Source organism: Anopheles moucheti, chromosome 2 (assembly GCF_943734755.1).
Source record: "Anopheles moucheti chromosome 2, idAnoMoucSN_F20_07, whole genome shotgun sequence".
Lineage (NCBI taxonomy): Eukaryota > Metazoa > Arthropoda > Insecta > Diptera > Culicidae > Anopheles > Anopheles moucheti.
The window spans coordinates 18,779,692-18,802,917 of record NC_069140.1 but is presented as its reverse complement, the minus strand read 5'-3'; the positions used below and the strand labels follow the sequence as shown (position 1 = coordinate 18,802,917).

Sequence of the window (23,226 nt, the reverse complement as noted above, 5' to 3'; positions counted from 1 at the left end):
TAATGCCGATTCTTGGGTCGCTTCAGTGTATTCATTCCTACTTCTGGCCAATGCCAATGCGGTAACCGATTCGGCGATACATCGCCAACGGTCGATCTTGACCGTGAGAGGAGGGCGAAAGCGAAACAGCCGCAACCTGGATTGATGCAGGCCGAGGCCAGCTGATAGAAATGTCCGAAAAAATGCTAAACCAACCGCCGAAATAGATTTACATGTTCGTGTCTACTGTCTGTCCCGGTGTACCAACCAGGGCAGCATAAATTTCGGCTCCGCAATTGTACACTGTGGAAGCCATTCTTATGCCAGCGTTTTCGGTGTACGAATTTTCCAGCATAGCTGTGTGTTAGTTTCATCACGTTCCTCCATGATTAATCGTCGATCACCGTGCTACTCTCAGCCCGCTGCAATCGAACCCCCCTTCAAACTATGGCTTTATCAGAGGCTTTATCTACTGCTTCGTATCGTAAATGTTGAATAAATAACAACATGTCAACTATCGTGCGTCCACAAGGGTTTACGCAGGTTATAAAACCTCTCAAAACCTTCATTTTTATGTCATCAGCAGGCAGCAGCGGAGGCAAAGAAAATGGACGCCCACCGAACCCCGAGTGGCTGCACTTGTGGCAAGGCAAACTTGCGTGCACTTGTTCGCAGCCTCGTATCAACAAGATCGTGCCTGATAACGGGCCCCCGTCGCGCGCATATACACGATATTGTTTATGCAAAAATCAAATAAAAAAAACCCACAACAGCAACAATAACATCCCCCGCCCTTGCCGTTCGGACCCCTCCAACCATCCGCCAGAGGGTGAGTGAAACCCCTGTACGGTTTCTTATCAGCGCGTATCAGGCGCAACTAATCAATCGCATGGAAGTGGAGGAGAAACGTTCACAAGACAACGACTAGATAGTGCAATCGAACGTGCAATATAGCCCTCGTGGCCTTTGCTTGGGGGGGAGAGGGGGGGAGCGATCGGGGAGAGCGAACGCCACCCTACATGAAAGGGGGTAGCGCCTGCCATGGAATATTTGCCCTTTACCGGTTTGTGCCAGTGCGACAACCAAACCGGAAGAAACGCGACGGTTCCGACGTAGGGAAATTTCACCCGTGAAACCATCCGATGCGACATATTAAGCTGCACGGTTCACTTCAAGCCATCTTTCTTTGAGCCCACGAGCGCAGCCCATTGCGGCAGAGTTCTGCTAGCGGAGGCAGCGTTTCGGTGATCACTTATCTCCAGGAATATGGATGACGTACGGTGAGAAGCCCACAGACACAATATTCTATGGACGTTCGACTATGGAATGAGGAAGAGAACGCAACAGAAAAGCGCAGAAATACTTCTATCCTGGTGCATGCGTAACGAGCCATGGTTTCGAGGCGAATGCTTCACTTATCGTTCGTGATATAAACTTTATCGTAAATCTCTTTAACATACACATCATTTTACGGCAGGATAGTGAAAATTCCTCCAATTGTGGTACTAAATACAATGTTAACCACTAAGCTGTTATGAGGCTTACTAAACCCGCAACACGTTTCCCAAAACGTGACGATCCTCTGTTGGACGCACGATGGACGCACTAAGATCGCACCGATTCGACACAAATAACGATCGGTACACCCGAACGTTTCCCGCTGGGCAGGCAGCAGTAAGGAAAAAAAAAGAACGCCCCACCGATTGACGCATGAGGTTATCGCCGTCCAGGGGTCGATCTTTGCTGATCCTGATCCATCGACAACATCTGGGAAAGGAGCTGCCCATGACGGGTGTTCAACGTTTTGATTCCGGACGACCGACGGTAAACGTCGCAGTAGTCCCATGTGTCAAAATGGCTGACGATGGACGTCAACTGGCAATCGATCGATCGGTAGGGGGTGTGGGGAACTCTTGGTCACAAAAATAATAACACCAGCCCGTCACGTTTGTGTTGTTGCTATTTTAAGGGCTAAACCTGCACACGCTTATCAAATGCAAAAGCGCAACAACCCGCTTGTGCTATGGTCAATGCCATTCGGAACGTGTTCCCGTAGGTTCCCGTTGGTTCATACATTGATTCGTTAAGGATTTAAACAATCTGCTTCAAACCATGCTACTCGCTACTGTTCCCATTTCGGTGCATTGCTTGGAAGTAAAAGAGCTCCGTTTTCGTACCACCATACCATTGCGTTACGCTGCTCAGCACAGCATTAGATCATTACTTTAGCTGCAAACAAAAAGAAGAACCCGCAACATTCCCGAACGCCATCAACCGAGAAATGCCGATTTCTCTGTCAAGTTCATGGTCACGTCTAAGCCGGCAGGAGAGTGAATGCGTGAAAGTGAAAATTTTGCTGCCATTCCGAGACAACGGTGCTCTCCTCCCCGTTAAGGTTCTAATTTTAGCACATCCATTAATTCCCCGAAATGCTCCGAACTCCGACGTATAAAAGTCGTCTCTTATAGCTAGAAAGAAACTCATGCAGAACTACCCACAACCAAAAAAACAAAACAAAATGATCGCATAGCCTTCCAGACCACATCCAGACTCACCGACAGGCTCTTCTTGCTCGATCAAGCTTTTTTCTCTTGGTGTTTTATTGTCTAGACCACCGAAACATTGTGAATAGCAAAGACCCAACGTATCTACAGATTCGTCACAGCGCGTCTAGCATCGAGAATGGTTGTTGTCCAAGCTCCAAACGGCCAGGAAAAAAGGAACTCCGCACACCCGCACGTCCCGAGCACACCAGGCACACCGTCTCCCAGGCAACATCTCCCGTGACTGCAGTGCGCGAATTCTTGAGACAGTGATCAGTTACTCGTGGCCACACGGTTTCTTCTATTTCTAGCCGGCAGGAGAAGCGTCGGCTGTGTGTTTGCGTCTGTGTGGATTTTAACTCCAAAAAAGCAACAAAAAAAAAATCCGATCCAAAGTGTATTCTACCCTGCCTCCACCCCTACCTGTAATGATGGCGCAGATTTGAAATTTTAATTGCCCAATTCTTGCCAGACCGGAGATTCTTGTCGGCAAAAGTATGGTCGTATGGCGGCCCCCCCCTTCAGAACATGTCGGCAAGCAATGTCTAGCGAATTTACCTACATTTTTTTTTCCTTTCGCGTTTCTTCCTTCCTCTCTGGCCACTTTTCCACTACCGTCTGCTGCCTTTCGTGTTTTTTTTTCCTTTAATCTATCAGTTTCGTGTTTTGGGGTTTTTTTTTCATTCCCCTCCATTTTTGTGTTTCTTTCCGCGTTGCATGAGGGAAATTGAATCTTCTTCATTACCGGTTCGTCTTGAATGGCTGATATTTAGCAGATCCATCCGGCATGCAGACGAAGCGAACGCATATATTTTGGGATTGGTGATTAGCAATGGGCACAAGTATGTCGCACAAAATAAGAACAAAAAAAAACTTTAAAATTGTCTGTTCCATACAGAAAATTCAAATAAACAATTCTTTTCAATGCATACAGTTTGTGCTAACATAATAATAATATTTTATCAAACGTACCTTTCTCTTCAGAATAAAATATTTTATAATATCGAGATGCTTCACTCCGCTTCGATCAGTCCATTGTTTTCTCCTTGCTGCCGTGCACAGAAACCACGTCTCCCGGTAGTGATCTTATCTGGAAAAGGGAAAATAAAGATATCAAATTAGATGAGAAGGATTTTTTCCACTGCTTCGCTTGGTTCGATTCAGAATTCGCCCATTCAACATCAAAATTCGTTTCCACAGCCCGACAATTATTCTGCACCACCAATAGCAGCAGTGGATCTGAAATCCGAGTACCGGCAAGCATGATCGGCGGCAAAAACCGCGAAGCCGTCGAAAGTCATGTTGTTTTTTTTTTATCGCGAACCCACACACAACCACACGGACACATTGTGAGAGGCAAAGCAAGATGTGTTTGCTGCTAGTGCGTTGATGCCAAACAACCACAAGTTCAAGTTTCGCTATGCTCTGCTTGGTGATCTTTTCCTTTCTTTTTTGTTTGTTATCAATTCCCACCCCAAACGCGCAAACGTTCCAGCTGGGCAGTGTTGTATTCTGAGCATTATAACGTCGACCATAATCGATGGAACGGTTCCGCATTGGTGTTGGTGTGCACAATACAGGCCGCCGCATCGCGAAGCATCACGATCAAACTCGCGGGACAAATGTACACACCGAAGTATGTCGTGTATCATAGTGGGATATGATCAGCTTAACACACTGACACCGTTTCTTGGGCTCTTTCCCCAAGTTCTGGTTCTTCCCGTCTTCTTGCGAGCCAAACCAAGACGCACGGAGAAGCATTGCGGACCTTCTGTAGCTTTTTTCAGATAAATCTGCATCGATAGGCAAAGTGCACATCAAGAACCTTTAGGAAAAATATGGAAAAGATATTTTCTCTATTCCATAAGCACCCACGAAGTATTGCAAACACCGAATAAGGTCTTCAATTTGCAAAATACTGCCTTAAATTGCTGCTATAAACAAGCAAACATACCGCAAAACTGAAAGCAAAAGTAATGATCATTTTATTGCCATCAACACGCCGCTCCCTTGCGATTGCCGCACACTTCTGCAGCACCAAAATCAATGTATTGAATCGTTTCTGTACGAATTCTACACAAATCACACACGAGTCCCACACTAGAAGATACCATAATCAACAAAAACCGATTATCATCGTCTACAACAACATCATCAAACTTATGCTTAAAACAAACGGAAATAACGAAATGGCTATAGTGGATTTGGGGTTCACGTATTTCGCTAATGTGCTTTCCACGACATTCGACAGTACATCGTGTCATCGTCGTCATCGTCGACGTCTTCGACTGGGTTGTAATGAATCTCACAATGCGCCCCCCCAGTCATGCCCGGTGGCGCTGGTGATTGTTGGCAGCTTTTTTTTTCGGTGCCGTGGACGACCAACCGACACGCAAAGCCATTTTCCGCTGGTAGCGATTCATCCGAGCTTCCCCGGGCATGTGTCACATTATTTGAACACATTTAAGCAAATTACACACGGCAAGCAAATGGGTGGCCAAAAGGCCGACAGTTTTCCGGCCCGCCATTGGCGATTGTGCTTACTCTTCTTTTCCCGGTTGTATATGTTATAGTTCCATTTACAACTCTAACACACGTTCGATGTTATACGAAAGTCGGAAAGTTTATTAAAAAAAAATTGACTATTATATTGCTGTATATTAAGAGCTATTTTCTCTCGAATTTAACTGATTTAAATTTGCATATGAAGTCATACTTAATCGCTATAAAAAAAACACATAAACTTCATTGATTATTTGTATTTATGTTTAACAAAATATTCCAAATTGTCCGAAGGACGTACAGTCATTTCCCGAGTTACTTGGAATTGGAGATACGCGTGTCTTAAAATTTTGAAAGTTCGTGTAATTTCGTATATTGAATTGAATTTTTTTATTTGTCAAATTTTCTCAAAATTGCGTTTCATTTTTATATTATAAACATAAATGTTGGTAAACATTCAACCTAGTTGTCGAAATAATATTAAAAATACCAATTATTAATGCGCTTTTTACCGAGAAAAGCAGCAATCGATCTCTGAATACTAAATATAAACGATATTATAAAGGGAATTCGAGATACGCAAATTGCTCTGGCACGCATTATTCGCGTAATTTGGGAAAAGACTGTACAAAAGTAAACCTCAAAAAGAACATTCATAAAAAAGAAAAAAATGGCTTCATAAAGTTATATAAAAAGATATACTAACAAACTTTCTTAAAGGAAATAAAATGATTTACCACAATTACCAATTATTGTAACAAATACGAAAAGTGAAGATATAGATATCAATACATAAGCACATAATATATCTCCAAATGGATTCAACTATCAACTGTTAAAGACATCAGATTGCTGGAATAAAACCAGCTGTAGACATCATGCTGAGAGTGCGTTACGTTCTGCCTAACACACACTAACGCGCAAATGGTGCGTGTGGGGGAATATGTTCGGTACGCACAACCGATATGTCTCGGAATGTAGACCCCCCAACCCCAAAGCTCATCAAACACACGCACCTCAAAACACGCACCAAAATATACGCAATGATTTCAACCAATCGCTTCCGCCAAACCAGATTCTCCGACCAGATTCAGACACACACCACCACCAGCCGGATTCGGAGTGGTAGCCGCCGAAAGTAACAGAAACACCAAAACGTATGGAAGCAAAGCTGAAGTTGGTCCAAACTCTCAAACAAACCAAAAAAAAAGTCAACATACATACACACACACACACAGAAACAAAACATCGAAGCGAAAAAGCAAGAACGGACAGAAAAATACAAATACACGCGCATACACACGCACGAAACGAACGAAGCGCCGAAGCCGAACGTACGTTTGTGCAGAATTGACTAAAATAAATCTTTCCATACTGACCCTGAACTTGACTGGGAGGGAGGGGGAACCCTCTTGGTCCCGCGCCCATTTCAAGGCCCCGTTTCCTCCCCCCGGTCACAAAAACCTCATCCGCATTATTGACCGTCGTACTCTGCCACAGACAAATGCAGAACCCACACACATCTGCAGCACGGGCAATGCAAACGCCGTCATTTTCATGGCCAGTGCGAACTGTTTCAGACTGGCTATTCGTTTGCTCAGTTTGTGATGTATATGCAGTTTGCTGCCAAGCCTACCTACGCTGACTAACGTTACGCCATAGCCCTTTCCCTGTTCTCATTTTTCCATGCATTTCTCTCCGAATCCACAAGTTCAACTCGCTGGTTACCTTTTTGGCAACAACGTAACGCAGAAAGTGCTTGGTAGTTTGCGGTTATATTAGCTAGAGGATCTTTTACATTTATTACATTTACAAAAACCAAATGCCCATTAGCAGCTAATGAAACATGTGTCGATAGCGATCGCATCCTACACACCCACAGCGGTAAAGATTAAATAACACTTGCCACAGGGTGTAAAAGATGTGTTCCAAGCCGGATGCAAAACGAAACAAAAGGCAAAGAAGAATGAGAACATAAAACAAGATTACATGACGCTGTTGCATATAGCAACACGCACACGTAAATATTGCATGTGTCGCAAAAGCCGGTACAGCGATGCAGTTTTCGAGTGGCAGCAGCATGCGATCGGCCAATGGGTGCGCATCTGCACACCATTACAGTAATGTGACACAACCACCAACGACCAGCGCGACATGATAACGGCAGAAAAGCAAGAAGAAAACTGTTCCTCCAGAAATCAGCTTCCCTTCACACACCGATAATGCAACAAGATGCAGCCACAGAGCACGAGGAGACGCGATCGTACCGCACAAATGCTGTCCTGTCAGTAATATTGAAATTATCATAACAAACGAAGTAGCAAACGATCATTTGGCATCGCCCAAAAACGATCCTTACGCCAGTCTGCTTTCCTTCCCCTCAAGCGAAACATGTTAAATTGTCAATCAATAAGATGCAGGGAGCTCTCCAAAAATGGTTTCTCACTACCGCACCACTGATCCACCGCACTTCCCTTTCGGCACTTTGCTTTGTTTCACCCACCACAGCAAACTACGCTGGATGAGCTACATCCGATCCGAGCGCTACATTTAGCCGATGTGCTGTACACCGCCGGCTTCAACTATATCGTGCAGCAGCAACTGTTTCCACCACCCATTCATTGTTGACGGCCATTGTTTGTGAGTGCAAATGATCGGGGTGATCGACCTGTCGTCGTCAAATTTGACAGTCTCATCAACGGTGACGGTGACGGCGCTGCGCTTGCTACAAATGGCGTGGGAAGTGCAGTAAAATGGAGACGAGAAGAAGAACAGGCTGTTATTCCTCTGACTGATGCATTTTTTTTGTAAAACAAACAGCTAATTATTTCACTGACCGGTCTTATCACTGAAAGAAAAACACAATACTTCAATATTAGTAAAACCTTGTACGAAACTACTAGCAAGAGATCGTTATATTGTACATTGATATGCTTGTCAATCACAGGAATTATGTCAGGACTAATGATCTTCATGAAATCGAAGAGTAAAAGCTAATTCCTTAAGATCCCTTACGATTCATAAAACTCAGAGTAACTGCGGTTTCTACTACTGAATAAAATTTCTTATTACGCAAGCTAAAAACATAGGTAAATCGTGGTAAAAAGTGGCATTAAATAATTGTTTCTTTCTAGAAACTATGAGGATTTATGAATCTTTGAAGATCATCGGTAGCAGGAGTAGCAATGGAAGACACATTAAGGTTTCCGAATTTGAGAGCTTTGAAGAATTCACAAATCTTTAGAATAGAGATTCAAGTTTCGAAATCTAAATTAGAGAAGGGACCAATTCCATTCTAGATTGTTTCTTTTACATCGGTTTTCTCAACAAAGGCAAGCATGATCTAATAGGCCGCATGATGTTGCAAGCCACCAATGTCCCAGACAGTGAATACGAATTCATGAGAATGACACCGGACAATCCAAGACCTAATATTACTTTAGGCTATATCCCAACTACCAGAACACAGAAGGCAACATAAACTATCGTTTACACGATGGAACAGTCGATCTCAGTTAGAACAATACAAGTTGTTAGTATCGCCGTACGGCCGGGTGGAAAAATATACAACTTTTTTTGTTTTACTTAAAATTTGGCACACGCTACACCGGCACAACATTAATGACCTCTGTTAGCAAAGCAAAATTTCCACCCCCCCCCCTCACCTTTACTGTGCCCGCCGCTATATCATAAATCATATTTCGCACGTTAAGAACACTTGCCGTGCGCAATGCAAAATTAATAATTCATGTCCTCGCTTCGACAGCAAACGCTTTTAATGTTCCGAAAAATCACCGAAATTGGTGTTTTAAACTGCATATTAAGCGTTAAAGAATTGCGGCCCGTTTAAAATACACTGAGCTGCACACATCGCAGCGTACACTACACACAGCAGTATCGCTGCAAAAGGGGATTTATTTATTTCACGTTCCACATTTACGACCCGTTTGGATAGCGAAATTCGGCTCGCAAAAATATCTCTTTTCGCTCGCGCCTTTTTAAGCCGGAGCCTCCGCACTCCACAGCAACCCCGCATAAAGTGTCCACCGAAAGCTGCTAAATTGCTGCACGCCTGCAGGCATAGTGCCGCTGTCAAGCACAACCGAGGCCCCTTGTCTACGGTACGGCATCGTAAAAATGTTTCCACCGGAGGTATTCAAACAAAACCAGAATAGAACCTGTACCCCGTTTCTTTTACAACAAACCCGCCACTTAGAACGTGCGAATGTGCGTTCCGATAATGTGCATTTTTCGACAGAGCGGCAAAAGGTAGAGCAACAACAAAAAAAAGGCACACACAATACACAAGTGGCGAACATCAGCACAAACTTTGCTTGATCGATCGTAAAAAATAATGCAAATCAACGCTCGGTTACACCGCCTACGCGCAGCAATGCGTCGGCCACCCACGCAAAACAAAAAAGTCCCTCGTTCGAGTGTGCGATCTCGTAAAGCTAACGACGATACGGGGCCAAACCGCCCCGTCAAACCGATCCCTATCTGTCAAAGTGAGGCTCGCGTGTCGCCCCCGTTCTCGGCAGCCTTGCGCACTCGGCAGTTCGGCAAGGAGAGCCATAACCATTTTTACGATCACCGTGCTACGTGTGGTTGCTTTGATCGTCGAAACGATCGTACCGCAAGCAAGCAAGGCGGACCCTGCCCCTGTCAACCACGTGGACATGCCAGCAGGAGGTGGAAAGTATGATCGGCGATCAAAAGGGATGATGCATGTCCTTTTTTTTTTTTTGTTGCCCCATCAGACGCTCGATGCTTCCTAGCTTTTAATTGAGTTTTAATTAAAATGCAACAATTAACGAGCGCATATAAGCATTGCAGCAAACAAAATGGTCAACCCGGTGCGCTAGAGGCAAAATAAGCGCAGGCAGATAAAAACACTTAAGCATCGTAGGAAATCATGAAGTGGCGAAAAAAAATAATTTTTTCCCCCAGGCACGATCTACCTCTTCGCATGCAATGAATGGGAGGGATATTAAAACTCCCAAAAAGATAACCTCAATCCCGGCGCACCGCAGCATCCCCGAGTTGACGTCGTCAAAAGCTCGTCCAAAACCTTTTCATCATCATCAGCAACCACTAGAATGCATTGCCCACGTCAACACAGGCGTGCATTTTATATATGCAAATCATCTAGAAATCGTTTCCAATCTTTTTTTTTGCCTCTCTTCATCTTAACGCCACGTTAAGGTTGGCGCAAGATAGCAAAAAACCAATAGCAAGACCAACCGAAAACTCAAGTACCAAAAAGGTACCTCATGGCTCATGTATATGCTGGTGCAACCACTTCCCCTTCCAGCACCAGACCCAAACCACAATAGGTTGGTAAGCCGAATTTGGCTCCATGGGGAGTAGGTGCAGGTTGCACTTCTCGATAAATGCAGTAAACGTGCGTATGACTCCTTCCGAACCCGAACAACAACAACAACAACAAAAAATCCTTCGCCCAGGTGATTGAACTAACCGGTGGAGGAGGTTTGTACCTTTTGTTGTTTATTATTATTATTACCGTAGGTTTATAGCACACGCTCTCTTCCTGCTGCTCTCGAGAGGAAAAAGATTGTTCGTGATTTATTCACTTTTTTTCCAACTTTTTTCTGTACTCCATGTAAGGAACACATGGGGGGCAGTCAAAAGCGGGAGTGCGGGAGGTTTTATTCTTCATTACTTCACTGCTTTTTTTTTGTTACTTAATTTTGTTTGGTTCCCTGTCAAGTTGTTTTATTACTGTTCTGCCCCGCGTTAATACCCCCTCTGATCCTCTGATCAAATACTGCCTTTGGCTCCTAATGTTCCTGAATTTGTGGTGGCCCAAAACAAAAACCAAAAACAAAAATTCTCGATGGCGTCGACGGCGATGACTTGATGATGATGGATTTTTCTTTAATTTTTGCGCTTCCTTTCCATCGGTGCAAAGGACCTCCGTGTCCTCCAACCGCACACTGCGTGTCGCAAACCCCCGGTGTGCCAGAGTGTGCAAAATAGCACTATATATATTTTTTTTGCATTTCCGCTTCTCAATTCTTGCACCGTGTAGATGGAAGGCGGGAAGCAATATAAATTACTGACGTGCGACTTGCAACCGAAAGGGTTGTTGATTTTTTTTTCTTGCTCTCCCCTCCCTGTGTCCCGTTGTGCTCCACAGTACACAGACCAACACTCGACATTTCGGTGCAATGGAGCACCACACCGATGGATCGTTCGTCAATCCGTTTACGGTCGCGAGATGATGCTCTTGATGTCTTCAGCAAAGCAATGCGTGTGTGTTGTTGTTGTTGTTGTTGTTGGTGCAAAGTTCTTTGAAGAGGTCTACCCGATGTGCACGATGGCACTCGATGCATATCGATATTTTACAATCTGTTGGCGAATACAGCGAATGGATTAACAATGCGCCACTTCGCTTAGGGGCGCTGAGGTCATGAAACATGATTTATCTGGTACATAACCATCAATGGCATGTACGATAAGACTCGACCCAAACTTCATCTGAATTCATCGCGATATAATGTAGAAGACGCTTGGCAGTTACATTCTAATATTTGCTGGTGTGTTTATCAATGGTAAAAAGATACCAATATTCGTAATCTTTTACGTTAATAAAGCTTTTCCTAGTATTATTTCAGTTTTGGACAGACCGAAACGCGCATTGTGCAACGAACGAGGCAACGAACGTAAATTCCAAACATTCAATTAAATTCTCAAGATTTTAAACTGCATTTGACTGCATGGGACGAGAATACATATAACATAAGTACATAAGTACTAGTTTGACCAGTCGAAAGCATCTCGTAATATATGACGCCATTCTAATCCCACCATCTTGGCTTACCATATAAATCTTGGCTTGGTGAATGAATATTTCGAATTGATGTTCATTGAGTTTACTCTCTAACCTCTTTGAGCCAGGGTTTTCCTAATTTCCGAGTACAACATTTAATGGAAAAAACAATGAAATTTAAACAAAATTGGTGGAAAAATTTGTAATGATTTCGTCCAACAAATAAACAATTGCAATAAAAATGCTCAAATATAATGATAAAATATTACTAATAAATGTCCAAATAAATAGACAAATGAAATCTGATATTCCTGCCCTTAATGTTCCTTCAACTTTGTAAAACACTGGAAACGTTCATGTAGGCCCAACAATTAATAAGGAAACCGATACCATACATTAGTTGGTGGGAGCGCAAGGGTTTTATTTGTAATGAGTTGTTCGAACATGAGGGATCTTCGTATAGAGCTCGAAATAAATGTCCAGCATGTACAACAAATTCCCCAAAACTGGACAATAAGGACATCATGTATTATTAATCATCTTAAACTACTAAAAAATACACTTATGAACAACCAACAGTAAATGAAACCATAAAAAACTAAGACCTAACTAAGAGCAAATTCAGCCACACCAACATTAAAATCTAAAATATGCTCCACACACTTTCTCCGATCAGCGGGCCAATCATGATCGCTGTCACAACCGGGCCCGGGCACAGTGCGTAAACGAAACATATTTTAATGATCTGACGCGTGAAAATTAATGAAACAAGTTGGACAAAACAGCATTACAATCACCAAACGACACCAACACCACCGGCAGCAATGCACATCGGTGGCGAACGGTGAACGCGCAATGCACTCAATAATCCTAGGGCGGCACTCATTATTTTATGCACCTTGATAAGTGTGGTGCGGTGCATCGTGCGGACCCCATGATACCGACCCAAATACCGTCGAGCTGTAGCCGCCGCCGCAAACAGCAAAAAGGTGGCCCTTCCAGCGGTGGCATTATGATTTATCGTCACGATTAGTTCAAGTGAACCGCGGCCACAGCCCACCCTCAACACGCCGAGGACAATCCTTACGCGTCGTCGTCCGGCAGATCGGGGACCTTTCCAATTGGTGCTGCATATCGACTGCACTGGCGTTTTGCTGCTGGGAACCGGAATGGCAACGGTTGAATGCCGACTTATTCCTCCGTATCGATAGCACACATCTAAACCGTGCCCGTGGGGAGATTTGTAAATGGCAAACAAATTTGCTGCACAATTTTATAGCAATTATTCATCTACTCTTCACGCTAATCGTGTACATACGAGGGTTAATCATATAAATTATAAAAAAGTTAGATAACCCAATCTCAGTAACACATCACCTCAGTGAAAATTAATGCTAAATTTGCTTTTCATTTCCAAAACTACCCCTTAATTCATTACTTTTAAATGTAAAACCAATTCCACGTTCTGCCTGTTGCTTGTTACGTTGCTTGTTAGTAATACAGTAATACCCCAAAACCCATCCCCTTCAAAACTCTACAATCCATGCATGCAATTTGCTGCTTTTGTTTCACATCGTCAAGCTTCAATGCTATTGTATGCACTCAGCTCATTCTGACGCATCGTGGTGTGCCGTTTAATCGTAGCAAGCACTAAATTGGATCCGGAAATTTGTCTCAAGCGTCTCAAGCAGCACACCGAATGCAAAACCGATCGATTTTATTACAAATAGATTGAACTGTCTGCAAAAAAAAACAAGAAACAACAATAAAAAAAAGCTAGCAAACAATAATGTGCCCCTCCGTTTTGCAAAAAAAAAAAAAACTCAAAACACTACCAGCGCGTCCAATTAGTGGTCGATTTGCAAGAACTACGATAAAAAAAATCGGTACAGCTCGTATTTCGGTATCCTTGTTTTGCCACAACGTGAACCGTGAAAAAATTGATTTAGCGCGTCAAATGGGTTTTTGAACGAATGGGGAATCGTAGCTTGAAGCACAATATGCAGCGTGAACTGTACAATAAAAGAGTTTCAATTCACTTGTATCTTCTTTTCGGCAAACTTGGCAACTAATCATACTGATGTCAAATTAAAAGTTCACAGTAGAAATTTAAATCACATTTACATATCTCATCCTGTCCTACCTTGCACTGTTACACTTCTGCATTTTTTAATAATAATAATACATACGTATTCCGGTGTGCTCGGGCCGGGTTTTCTTTCCACAATGTTGAAAAACACTACCACCTTTCCCGCCCGACAAACGAGACTAAGGAAGCAAAATCGAAAGTGTGCTATTGCGCATTAAAGAATGCTCCATTGTCGGTTGTCGGAAGTAAAGGAAATCCTTCCGTCCCGCAATTCTTAAAGCCATCATCGTTCGTTCGCGCAGACTTGCCCATGGAACCTTTTTTTCTCATTCTTGTTTCATTTCCAGCACAAGACCCGAAAACCGAACAAGCAGGAAAATAAAATGTACACGAACACGCGTGACAGGAAGCTTTCCCCGGTGTTGGGTTTCACCCCCTTCCTGAAATGACCACCCCAAAGCACACCTACTCGAACGAACAAAGAAAACTTCCAACTTAGACGGGCAAGGATATTCCGGACAAAATATCCTTGAACTCGAAACCCGAACGGACTGGTATCCCGATTGGTGCACGAACACCCGGACCAGCAGCCCGAAGACGTACCGCACAAACCGCAGCAAACCTACGATCCCGGGAGAAGCTGAGCGGTACTGCTTTTCTTGCCGTAGGTTCCGGGGTGGAAAATGGAGGCGGAAATGGAAAACATAAACACGCTAGAAGCAAACGATTCACTCTCTCAACTACTACAACAAGGCTGGCTATGAAAAGCACCAGCTTCTGGCATTTTAAATGAACTTCAGGCCTGCTATGATGACACGATTTCACACACTATCGACGTGATCTCGGAATACCAAAGAGTCTATTAAGCAGACAGTTTATTAAAATATATAGCAATGCTTCGCACCCAATTCTCGAGAGAGGAGGAACCAAACGGTGGAAGTAGTGCGAGATTTGTTAACATATGTTGTTTTCTGCCTTTATCGAAAACTTAATGTAAGACTCTGTGGATATTCATAATGGGTGCATTTCTATTGGGCACACGTGTGAACTAAGAGCACAACAATCTGAGCAGCTTTTGAAGAGAGGTCCCAGATAATGCACCATTATTGCTACGAACAACAGTGACATGGCGCGAATGAATCTTTCAGCTCGTAGCAAATATGTTTAAGTGACGTTCCCTTCGCTAACAGAACACACTGCAACACACTGCACGTGTGGCCAAATTACATCATTGTTTTACGTTACGCAACTTTCAACGCCCCGATAACTAAGCTGCCTTACACCAATTACACTCCAACGGTTATGATTGAATCTCGTGTTCGTCCTTGGGGTAGAACGTAAAGAAGGTGAGAAATTTGATAAATATAGTAAACAAACACACACCATCCGACGCGTTCAAGGATGCAGTGGCTGGCAGCACTGGTCTCGCGAGAGGAACATAGCAACATCAAACAATCGTACCGAGAGAGAAAGAGAGCGAACATTCTACGCAATCTCAAGCGCAAGGATACATAGCAGAGAAGAGCAACCCAACATTTTGAAATGGTTGTTTTTACGATTCCGATCCTTCCACTGCAACTATGCGGGAGAACAATCCTTTGGGAATTTGCAAGATTATTTGGCACATGAACACTTTGCCGAATTGTTTATATTGATACATTGAAATGAATGATCCAGCGGATCTCAATAACAGTTGCCCAACCCTGACATGCACGCGTGTAAAGGAATGCACAGCAATATGCACCGGCCACCGTGTTGTTTGCGTGCATCTGTATTGAATTTTCCTTCTGTTTGAAACGCACATTTCCTCTTACCCTTTTCGGGAGCGCCTTCCGAGAAGTTTGCTGTATGTTGCAATATTTTATGCGCGATGTTTCTAATGCACGTTGTAGAACCGAACCTTAGGGACACTGCACTGTACACACAAAAACGCTAATATTATCCGTGCCTATTCACCTGGGTACCTGTGGGCCACACCGTGCTTGTGCAATCCTTCGTCACATAAATTAATCCGGAAACGAAAAATGATACTGGCAGCTGCGCTGTCGTCAATTTTCCTTCAATTGCTACACCACAAACAAGGGCTGCTAAGGGAAACACGTAACCTGCACAACGATAATACCAACAATCACGCCACCGGAAAGGAAAAACAAGTACAGATAAAAGGAAATTCACTGGTTTCACGGGAAAAGTTCTCCACTGGATTTTTCCTCGCTTCGCACTTTGCTTTTTTTCGTTTTCTTGATCAATTTTTCGTCTAGCTGACACTTGACTGTTGACAGCAACGTTTGACAGTAGGTGTGTCTTTTTTTTGTTCTTTTAAAACGAACGGTTCACACACGCCTAGTATGTTCAACGACAAGGCATTACATCCTGGTATTACATCACCAGACATGGTCGACATCAGTTGAAAATCATTTCCTTTTCCTCGGGAGTGATTCCACTGCCATTTGGCAATAATTAATCACTATAAAACCATGTAGTGTCATGTGGTGGCATCATATCGTGTAACGATAATCACATTATGTGCGCAATTCACGATTTGGCCATGCGTTTTTTCACCATGCAAGTCAATAATTTAGTAAATGAAGTCATAATTCTTCCTAAATCGAGGCCAACAGCGAATTCTAAAACAATCACAGTTCAAAACACAATGCATCATTATCACAAATATTTGGATGTTAGAACCGGGCTTAATATTTATTTCAGAACCGGGATTTTTTAAATTTAACATTTATTTCAGACGAATTTTGATAGACTCAAGCTAGGAGTAGCAAAACTAACAATAAATACTACAAATGAACTTCTTTCAAGTACGTTTTAAAACAATTTAGCATCAAAATCATTCCTACTGGATTTATGAAATCTTTCACTCATATTGCGTAACAAAAATGTACGCATCAAAAATAACCCTTCGATGGACAGTTGGTAACAATATTTTATGTTTTGTTACTTAAAGGTTTTGGGTACAGCATCCGGTGCAAGGTGGCATATCTCTGAAACGCGTTTAATCCTTATAGAACCGCCTCGTACCTCAAATCCATGGAAGACGACAAAAACACGGGTGTTATTTGAAAAATTCGTAATTTTCCGAACATTTCATTTCGATGACAAATATGTTGAGCAGCCATTTTTCGTGAAAAGGGTCAGGCTATAGAGACTTACTTTTATCACATAGCCGCAGGGTAGTTTTTACTATATAGGAATGGTTTAGATGGCGCCGCATTCGTAAGATGTGGGATAATACTAACTTGTAAAAACTTTGTTAATTTGTAAAAAAATATGGAGTTTACTCGTACGTAGATAGGAAATTGGGAAAAGGAGAAAAAAGGAAGTTGCACTGTATTCCAAGATAGACATCATTAAAATGTTACGCGCCTTCGAAAATATGCTATTTGTGTACGGCCTGTAGGTCACTATGAAAATACAAAATCTGGTTGCACTTCGAACCTCATTTTCTTTACACCCTATGTCAAGCCTGGACTGTCAAACTTGATTTGACGTTTCCATTCCGTCGGGCAAATTCCCCTAGGTAGTCGAGATCCGTGCTAGGAGGACTGACATTTTGAATTATAAGCTCGATGTGAACGGATCGTTCGTCAGAGACTGTGAGCTAGAGAGTGTGTGGATGTGCGCGAGGTGTGAGTGAGTGAGAAGAGACGAGCAGTGTGAAGAAGAAAAGTCTGTGGAAAAGCGCACGAGTGCTGGAAAAAGCAAATCCTGGTAGCCGTTTCGTGAAGTGGAAAAACACCCCTTTTCCGTGAGTGTATTTGTTCTGGCCGTTTTACTAGGCGACTTTTTTTTCATTTGTGGGAAAGTTCCAGAGACCCCGATTTCTAAATCACCTGCGTCTATGAAAGTTGCTTTTCTTTGTGTGGAAAACGACTGCCCTATGACGCATCATTCGATAGAGCTTATGCTGTCATTAATTGTCACGTACGCACAATCGAATTCGTTTGAATGTGTGACTATTAAAAAAAGTTTCGTAATGTGGATTTGTACAACTTTTTATGCTGTAATGTTGCGCGAAATAGAAAAATATGCAGAAACGTACTAGATTGCTTTTAATGTGCTTCTTCCCTTCAAGCATGACCCTGGACCGCAACCACCCCTGTGACTATCGCATTGTTTGTAGATGTGTGTGTTGGCAACGTTCGTTTTGTTCATACGAGGAGAGGGTTTTTTTGTTTGTTGTTACAACACACATCTTTTGCAGTCTGTTCCCCTCCTCTCAAGACACTTTTTTTTTTCACTGCAATCCCAATGTGTTACAATGATGAAGGCAAGAAAAATGTGTATTGCGTTGTATTGTATGAGGGCCGCCGCCATCTTGTGGTTTCATTCGCGTACGTCACGTACACGTTCGACAGCAACCCCCGTCGACATGCATTGGTGTGCGTGCGTCAAACATACTTTGTGGGGTGGTAGGAAGAACTGTATTTTCAAGTCAAAACCTCCCTTTATGCTACATTTTCCGTTACATAAATAAGCTGTTTTATTTTCTTTCACCACCATAAGTTGGCGATACTATTTAACGTAATTCTCGCAAAACAAAACAAATCCTAAACCTTTTCGCAGACGACACCCAAGTAATGTGAGTTTTTCTCCTTATTTTACGTTTCTATTGCAGAGTATAGCAACGGCTCATTTATACACCAATAATAATTGTAAGCAAAAAGCGATTGCCGTGAAGGTACACGCACGCACGCATGCACACAAATTTGTTGTTGTCTTCAAGGCGTACGTGCATTCGAGGCGTGTAAACGTCGGGTCCAGGCCCAGGTGTCGAATTGGGAAAAAACCCTGATCGTTTATACAGAGAGTGTCGTGAGGAAAACCAAGAGCCTGTGTGCTGTGTGTGTGTGTTGTGCGCATAAATCGCTGAAGAAAACATAGTGTTATTTTTTAGCAGTTAGAATTGTAACTATTGTATCACAAACTACGTGGAATTTTCCTGGGACACTCTAAAGAAGGGGACAGCTTACGGAAAAAAGGAAAATCGTTACAAAGCGTTCGTGGAGCCAGCCTGGGAGAGAGAGATATAGAGAGGGTAGGAATCTGATTTTCCATTGTTGGCCTATGTGTGTGTATGTTTACGGGCCCTCTGAAGAGGCAGTGCTATCCAACAACATCACCAAACGCACAAATACACAAACAACAGAGCAGTCGCAGCAGTTGTGAAGTGGCCGTTGTGTTTCAACACGAACGCGGGGCAGGCAAAAGGGGTCAAAACAACCCTGAAAGAGCGACGGCAGCTGCACGTAGCAACCGTTTTGCTGTGCAACGTCCAAAGCATAACATCGTCCCCCTCCACAAAGGTTGAGGCGCTATAGCAACGCAGCGAGCAACTCGAGCCACACATAATCATTGCATAGCCCTCATTCGCCGATGTGTGGTGCTCTGGTTGAGTGATCGGCTCGTAAAGAGAAAGGAACGCGCACCAAACTCCAAATAAACTTATGGTGTGCAGTAGGCCATGGTGCTGGCTTTTACTTATTCCATTCATAACATTCTGTGATAGTAAGCGAATCGAGTCTCAAGCAGCATAAAAACTGCCCCCAGGAAGCGTACAGTGTGCGTAAAAACACCACCGTGAGAGAAGAGGTTGGTTTTTTCGTGTCCAGTGAAAGGAAAGGTGCGAAAGGTGCGAATCTTATTTTTGCGTGGTTTTGTGACGAATTGATCGCTCCTGTGGTCAATTTTCCCAACAAAAGGCATTAGCTGAGGTGGAAAGCGAAAACTCCGTTTAAGCGCTGCACAAGCCAGCATTTCATTTTAAACATAACCATATATTTTCCTTCAAATTGAAAAAAAAACGCAACGCAAAACCGTTCGTTGCCACCACCACCGTATTTTCTAATTGTGTATGCAGTGCGTAAATAAGTGCGTATGTGTGTGCGTGAGCGAAAGCAAAAAGAAGAAAAAAACATTACGACTCATCAAATACGATACGAAAGCGGGAGCCGATTGTAAAACGACAGTGCGTTTCTTTTCTTCTCTTTTGTTAGTAATTGAAAGAGAGAATTAGGAAAACGGAAAGTGCGTAAAATAGAGCCAGTGAATGTTTCATCTTTTTTGTTTAGCGTAAATCACACACACCAGGCAGAAGCCTTTCGCAAGCGTACAACAGTATTTGGAATACTAATTTTTTTTTGGTTTTTGTTTTGTTTTCTAATGCGCGTATGTTAGGGCGCAGGTGAATGTGTGTAAATAGGCGTTTTAAAAAGAGCGTTACAGTGTGTAAAACAAAGCGAAAGTGAAAGTGCAAACAACAAAAAACGATAGAAATCAAAACGAGAGCTGTGAAGAGAACGAGAGACTTCTGCAGGACGCGATGACAAACTCGCAGAATCGTAACGGGCGAAATGCTGGCAGCGGTAACCATGCCGAGCGATACTTCCACAACCACAGCCCGCAGCAGCTGAGCCCGTCGGCACAGCAGCTGCACCACGGTGGTAACAATGGAAGCACCAGTAAGCAGCAGCAGCAGCGTGGTGGCAACAATGGAGGAAACGGAGGAGCAGGAGGAAACCGCAGTCAGCGGTCACCGAGCGCGAATTACTTCCGCAGTATTTACTCCTCCTCCAACACAATACCGATAGTACAACAGCAGCAGCAGCAAAGGCAGCCATCGTACTCCCCTACCGGTGGGCGAGCAGCAGGAGGCAGTGGTGGTGGTCGCCATAGCAACAACAGCAGCAGCAGCAGCTCAAACAGCTTTAATCAACGCTCCAGTCCGAGCAATCACAGTGGTGGCAGCTTCCCGACGACGATGATGTCCTCACCGATGGGGGCTGGTGCTGGGCCTGTATCAGGTTCGCCGCCCAACTTTTCCCACTTTGCCGGCAGCAAGTGCTACGATGCTCCCGCACCCACCGCGCTGCCGAAGCCACCCGTACACTGGACAAATGTTGGTGGCGGTACCAACAGCAGCAGCAGTAGCGTTAGCAGTTCCTTCTCGTCAATGATGAAGATGGCGGGCGGTTCGTCCGTCCCGTCCACGGTGGCCGGTAACGGCAGCAACAAAAAGGGGGCGGCAGGTTCCTCCTCCACCAACGGGGCACTACAAAAGCAGCAGCAGTATCATCCGCAGCAACCGCGGCTCCGAACGAAGGCGATGAAGTCGTGTGCATCCGCAGCGGCCAAGGCAAGCAATCGTCATGCCGCCGCCTTCACGCACAACCTGAAAACGATTCTCAACGTGCAGGCTTAACAACCCGCAACCGTATGTGGCAGCAATAGCAGTAGCAGCGATAGTGTTGAGTATGTGAATACAACGACGACGACGACGATGACGGTTAGAAAAAGTGAAAAAGTTATGGTAATGGCGAGCGTTTCACCAAAAGTTGGAAGTACCGACATGCAGCAAACGAGCACAGCACGACGAGAAGATGGCGAGCCAAGAGCAAGCCAACGGAAGCGAAATCGACGGAAGAAAACTAAGCAGCAACAACAGCATCAACATTGAAGTTTGTGTTAAGGATGTCAATGACAAAAGTAGCAGAAGCGAAGCGAGGGTACGTACGGACGAGAAAGAATCTGCCAAGTCCAGGGCACACCTCGATCGGAAACAGAAGAGTGTGCACATTCGGGGAAAGAAGTAGAAGCCACTACGAGATGGGTAATGTCAAACTGCAGGGTGAACAAATATGCAAACATGGAGACAGTGCTGTTGAAATCCAACGTCCGATGACCCTAGTCACCACACACCGGATCTTCAGTTGTGTAGAACGAGGAATAGGGACGTGTGGTTCAAAACCTCCATGACAACATCCAATCCTACCAAAAAGTCAGCTGCGTTCATCGGCGTGTCGTTGTGAGAAAAGGGTCTCTCACAAATCCTGTTTTGCCCCCTAAGTTATGTTGAAGACCCGTCTCTTGGAAGAGTGTAAAGAAACCCGTTTGCTTTAAAGGGATCCTGAGATCCTGTAAAGTTTTGGTATACCTGGACAGCTCTTGCTCTTTTCGAGTTTGCCTTCGTGACGTTTCTCGCTACAAATTGACCGGCGTATGTTGATGCGCCAAGTAGGAAAGCAAATGAAAGACGATTTTACCTACCATTGGCATGCTGCTGCTCGTACGACGTTTGTCGCACTTGTCTATAGTTGTTGAATCGTGGTGTGTCGCCTTCCGCAATGTTTGGTCGATATGATCATCTGCCGCCCGTAGCAGCACGATCTCTGAATCGTCTTCACCATCCGTAGTAGTTCGCAGCGAGAGCTGTTTGCATGCTGTGAATGCTGCCAATGTCTTGCGCCCAAAGCCAGCAGAGCAGAGAGGAGAATCATCGGCAGCCGCGCGTTGAAAGGAGAACAAACAGATAGAGATCGAGGCAGGAGGAGGAACAAGGAAGGAGTAGTCTTACGTGTATGTATGTAAAGGAATACTTATGACTATATGATTTTTTTTTCGTTTCGAATGTTCTGATTACGGTATATAAAGTATCGAGTTTCAATACTTTTACTTTGAACGATCCATTACACGATGTGAACGGACGTGACGATAATTATATATGACAGAACAGGAGACCATAGAGATACAAAAAAAACCACTAGCAGTGAGAGATGGAGAGAAAGCAGCGTCTGTGTCTCGCAACCAGGATAGGATAACAGTTGTCAAAATTTTAAGTACGCGAAAAGGAATAGGGACCTGCGTCTCTATAGGAAGAGAGTAGTTTTGGAGTAACATTAGGCCACGCAGATGGGGCCCACCTAGCTACCGTGGGCCCGCGCTAGTTGGTGAAAGGGGATATGATATGGTGCATTTTGGGCCAGAAAGATGGAATCTTTCCTATATGGCCAGCAGCGTAACGAGAGAAGGGCGCGATGGTTTATGAAAATATTCAAGTTTATAGTCCCGGTGGGTGCCGTGTACAGAGCAAAGGTCACACAGCATCCAAGTTCTGGTAGGAGATACGATCGTGTGTGCGTGTGTGGTGATGAGGCTGGATGTTTGTTTCCTTGTTTGGCGACTGTGAGGTGGTGGGCTTCATCATCACCCTCACTATATGCGAAGAAGCGTCGACTTTTCCATCGCTCCTTATTGCCATACTGTTACACTCAACCTAAGGAAAGGGAGAGCGCGCTGCCTAATTCGTTTTGTCCAACGCGTATGGTACGCAACAAACGTGATTTATGTACAGGCGAAGAATTTGTTGATGTTTTTTTTTTCTTTCTAGATTATCTTTTTCGATAAGATATTCCTATAATTTTAGTGCGTTTTATTATAGTTGTACTCGAGAGCTCTGTGTACTTGGTACGCCCTAAAAGCAATTTTTTTGTGTCAAGCATTATGAAATCGTGAATTCGCTTTGTTGGTAA

The 23,226-nt window shown here is 43.8% G+C and overlaps 2 protein-coding genes across 4 annotated transcripts in view; one reads left to right on the top strand and one right to left on the bottom strand.

Annotated features, from left to right (window-relative positions):
• Positions 1-16,124, bottom strand: part of LOC128309535 (steroid hormone receptor ERR2) — a 33,583-nt gene extending 17,459 nt beyond the window's left edge. The window contains exons 1-2 of one of the 2 annotated variants that reach the window (XM_053045950.1): positions 15,709-16,124; positions 3,495-3,612 (exon numbers count right to left, since the gene is read on the bottom strand). The gene's annotated coding sequence lies outside the window, so the exon portion shown is untranslated. The remainder of the gene's footprint in view (positions 1-3,494; positions 3,613-15,708) is intronic. The other variant, XM_053045949.1, reaches the window with a different exon arrangement.
• A 1,358-nt stretch (positions 16,125-17,482) lies between these two features.
• Positions 17,483-23,021, top strand: LOC128310768 (uncharacterized transmembrane protein DDB_G0289901). Of its 2 annotated transcripts, XM_053047484.1 has the most exons (3): positions 17,565-17,666; positions 18,537-18,573; positions 20,096-23,021. In XM_053047484.1, exon 3 carries the CDS (start codon positions 20,241-20,243, stop codon positions 21,117-21,119), a length of 879 nt encoding a protein of 292 aa, XP_052903444.1. In that variant the 5' UTR covers positions 17,565-17,666; positions 18,537-18,573; positions 20,096-20,240; the 3' UTR covers positions 21,120-23,021. The 2 variants fall into 2 exon arrangements, with proteins under 2 accessions (XP_052903445.1, XP_052903444.1); XM_053047485.1 differs by lacking the exons at positions 17,565-17,666; positions 18,537-18,573 and adding an exon at positions 17,483-17,547.
• Positions 23,022-23,226: the final 205 nt, after the last annotated feature.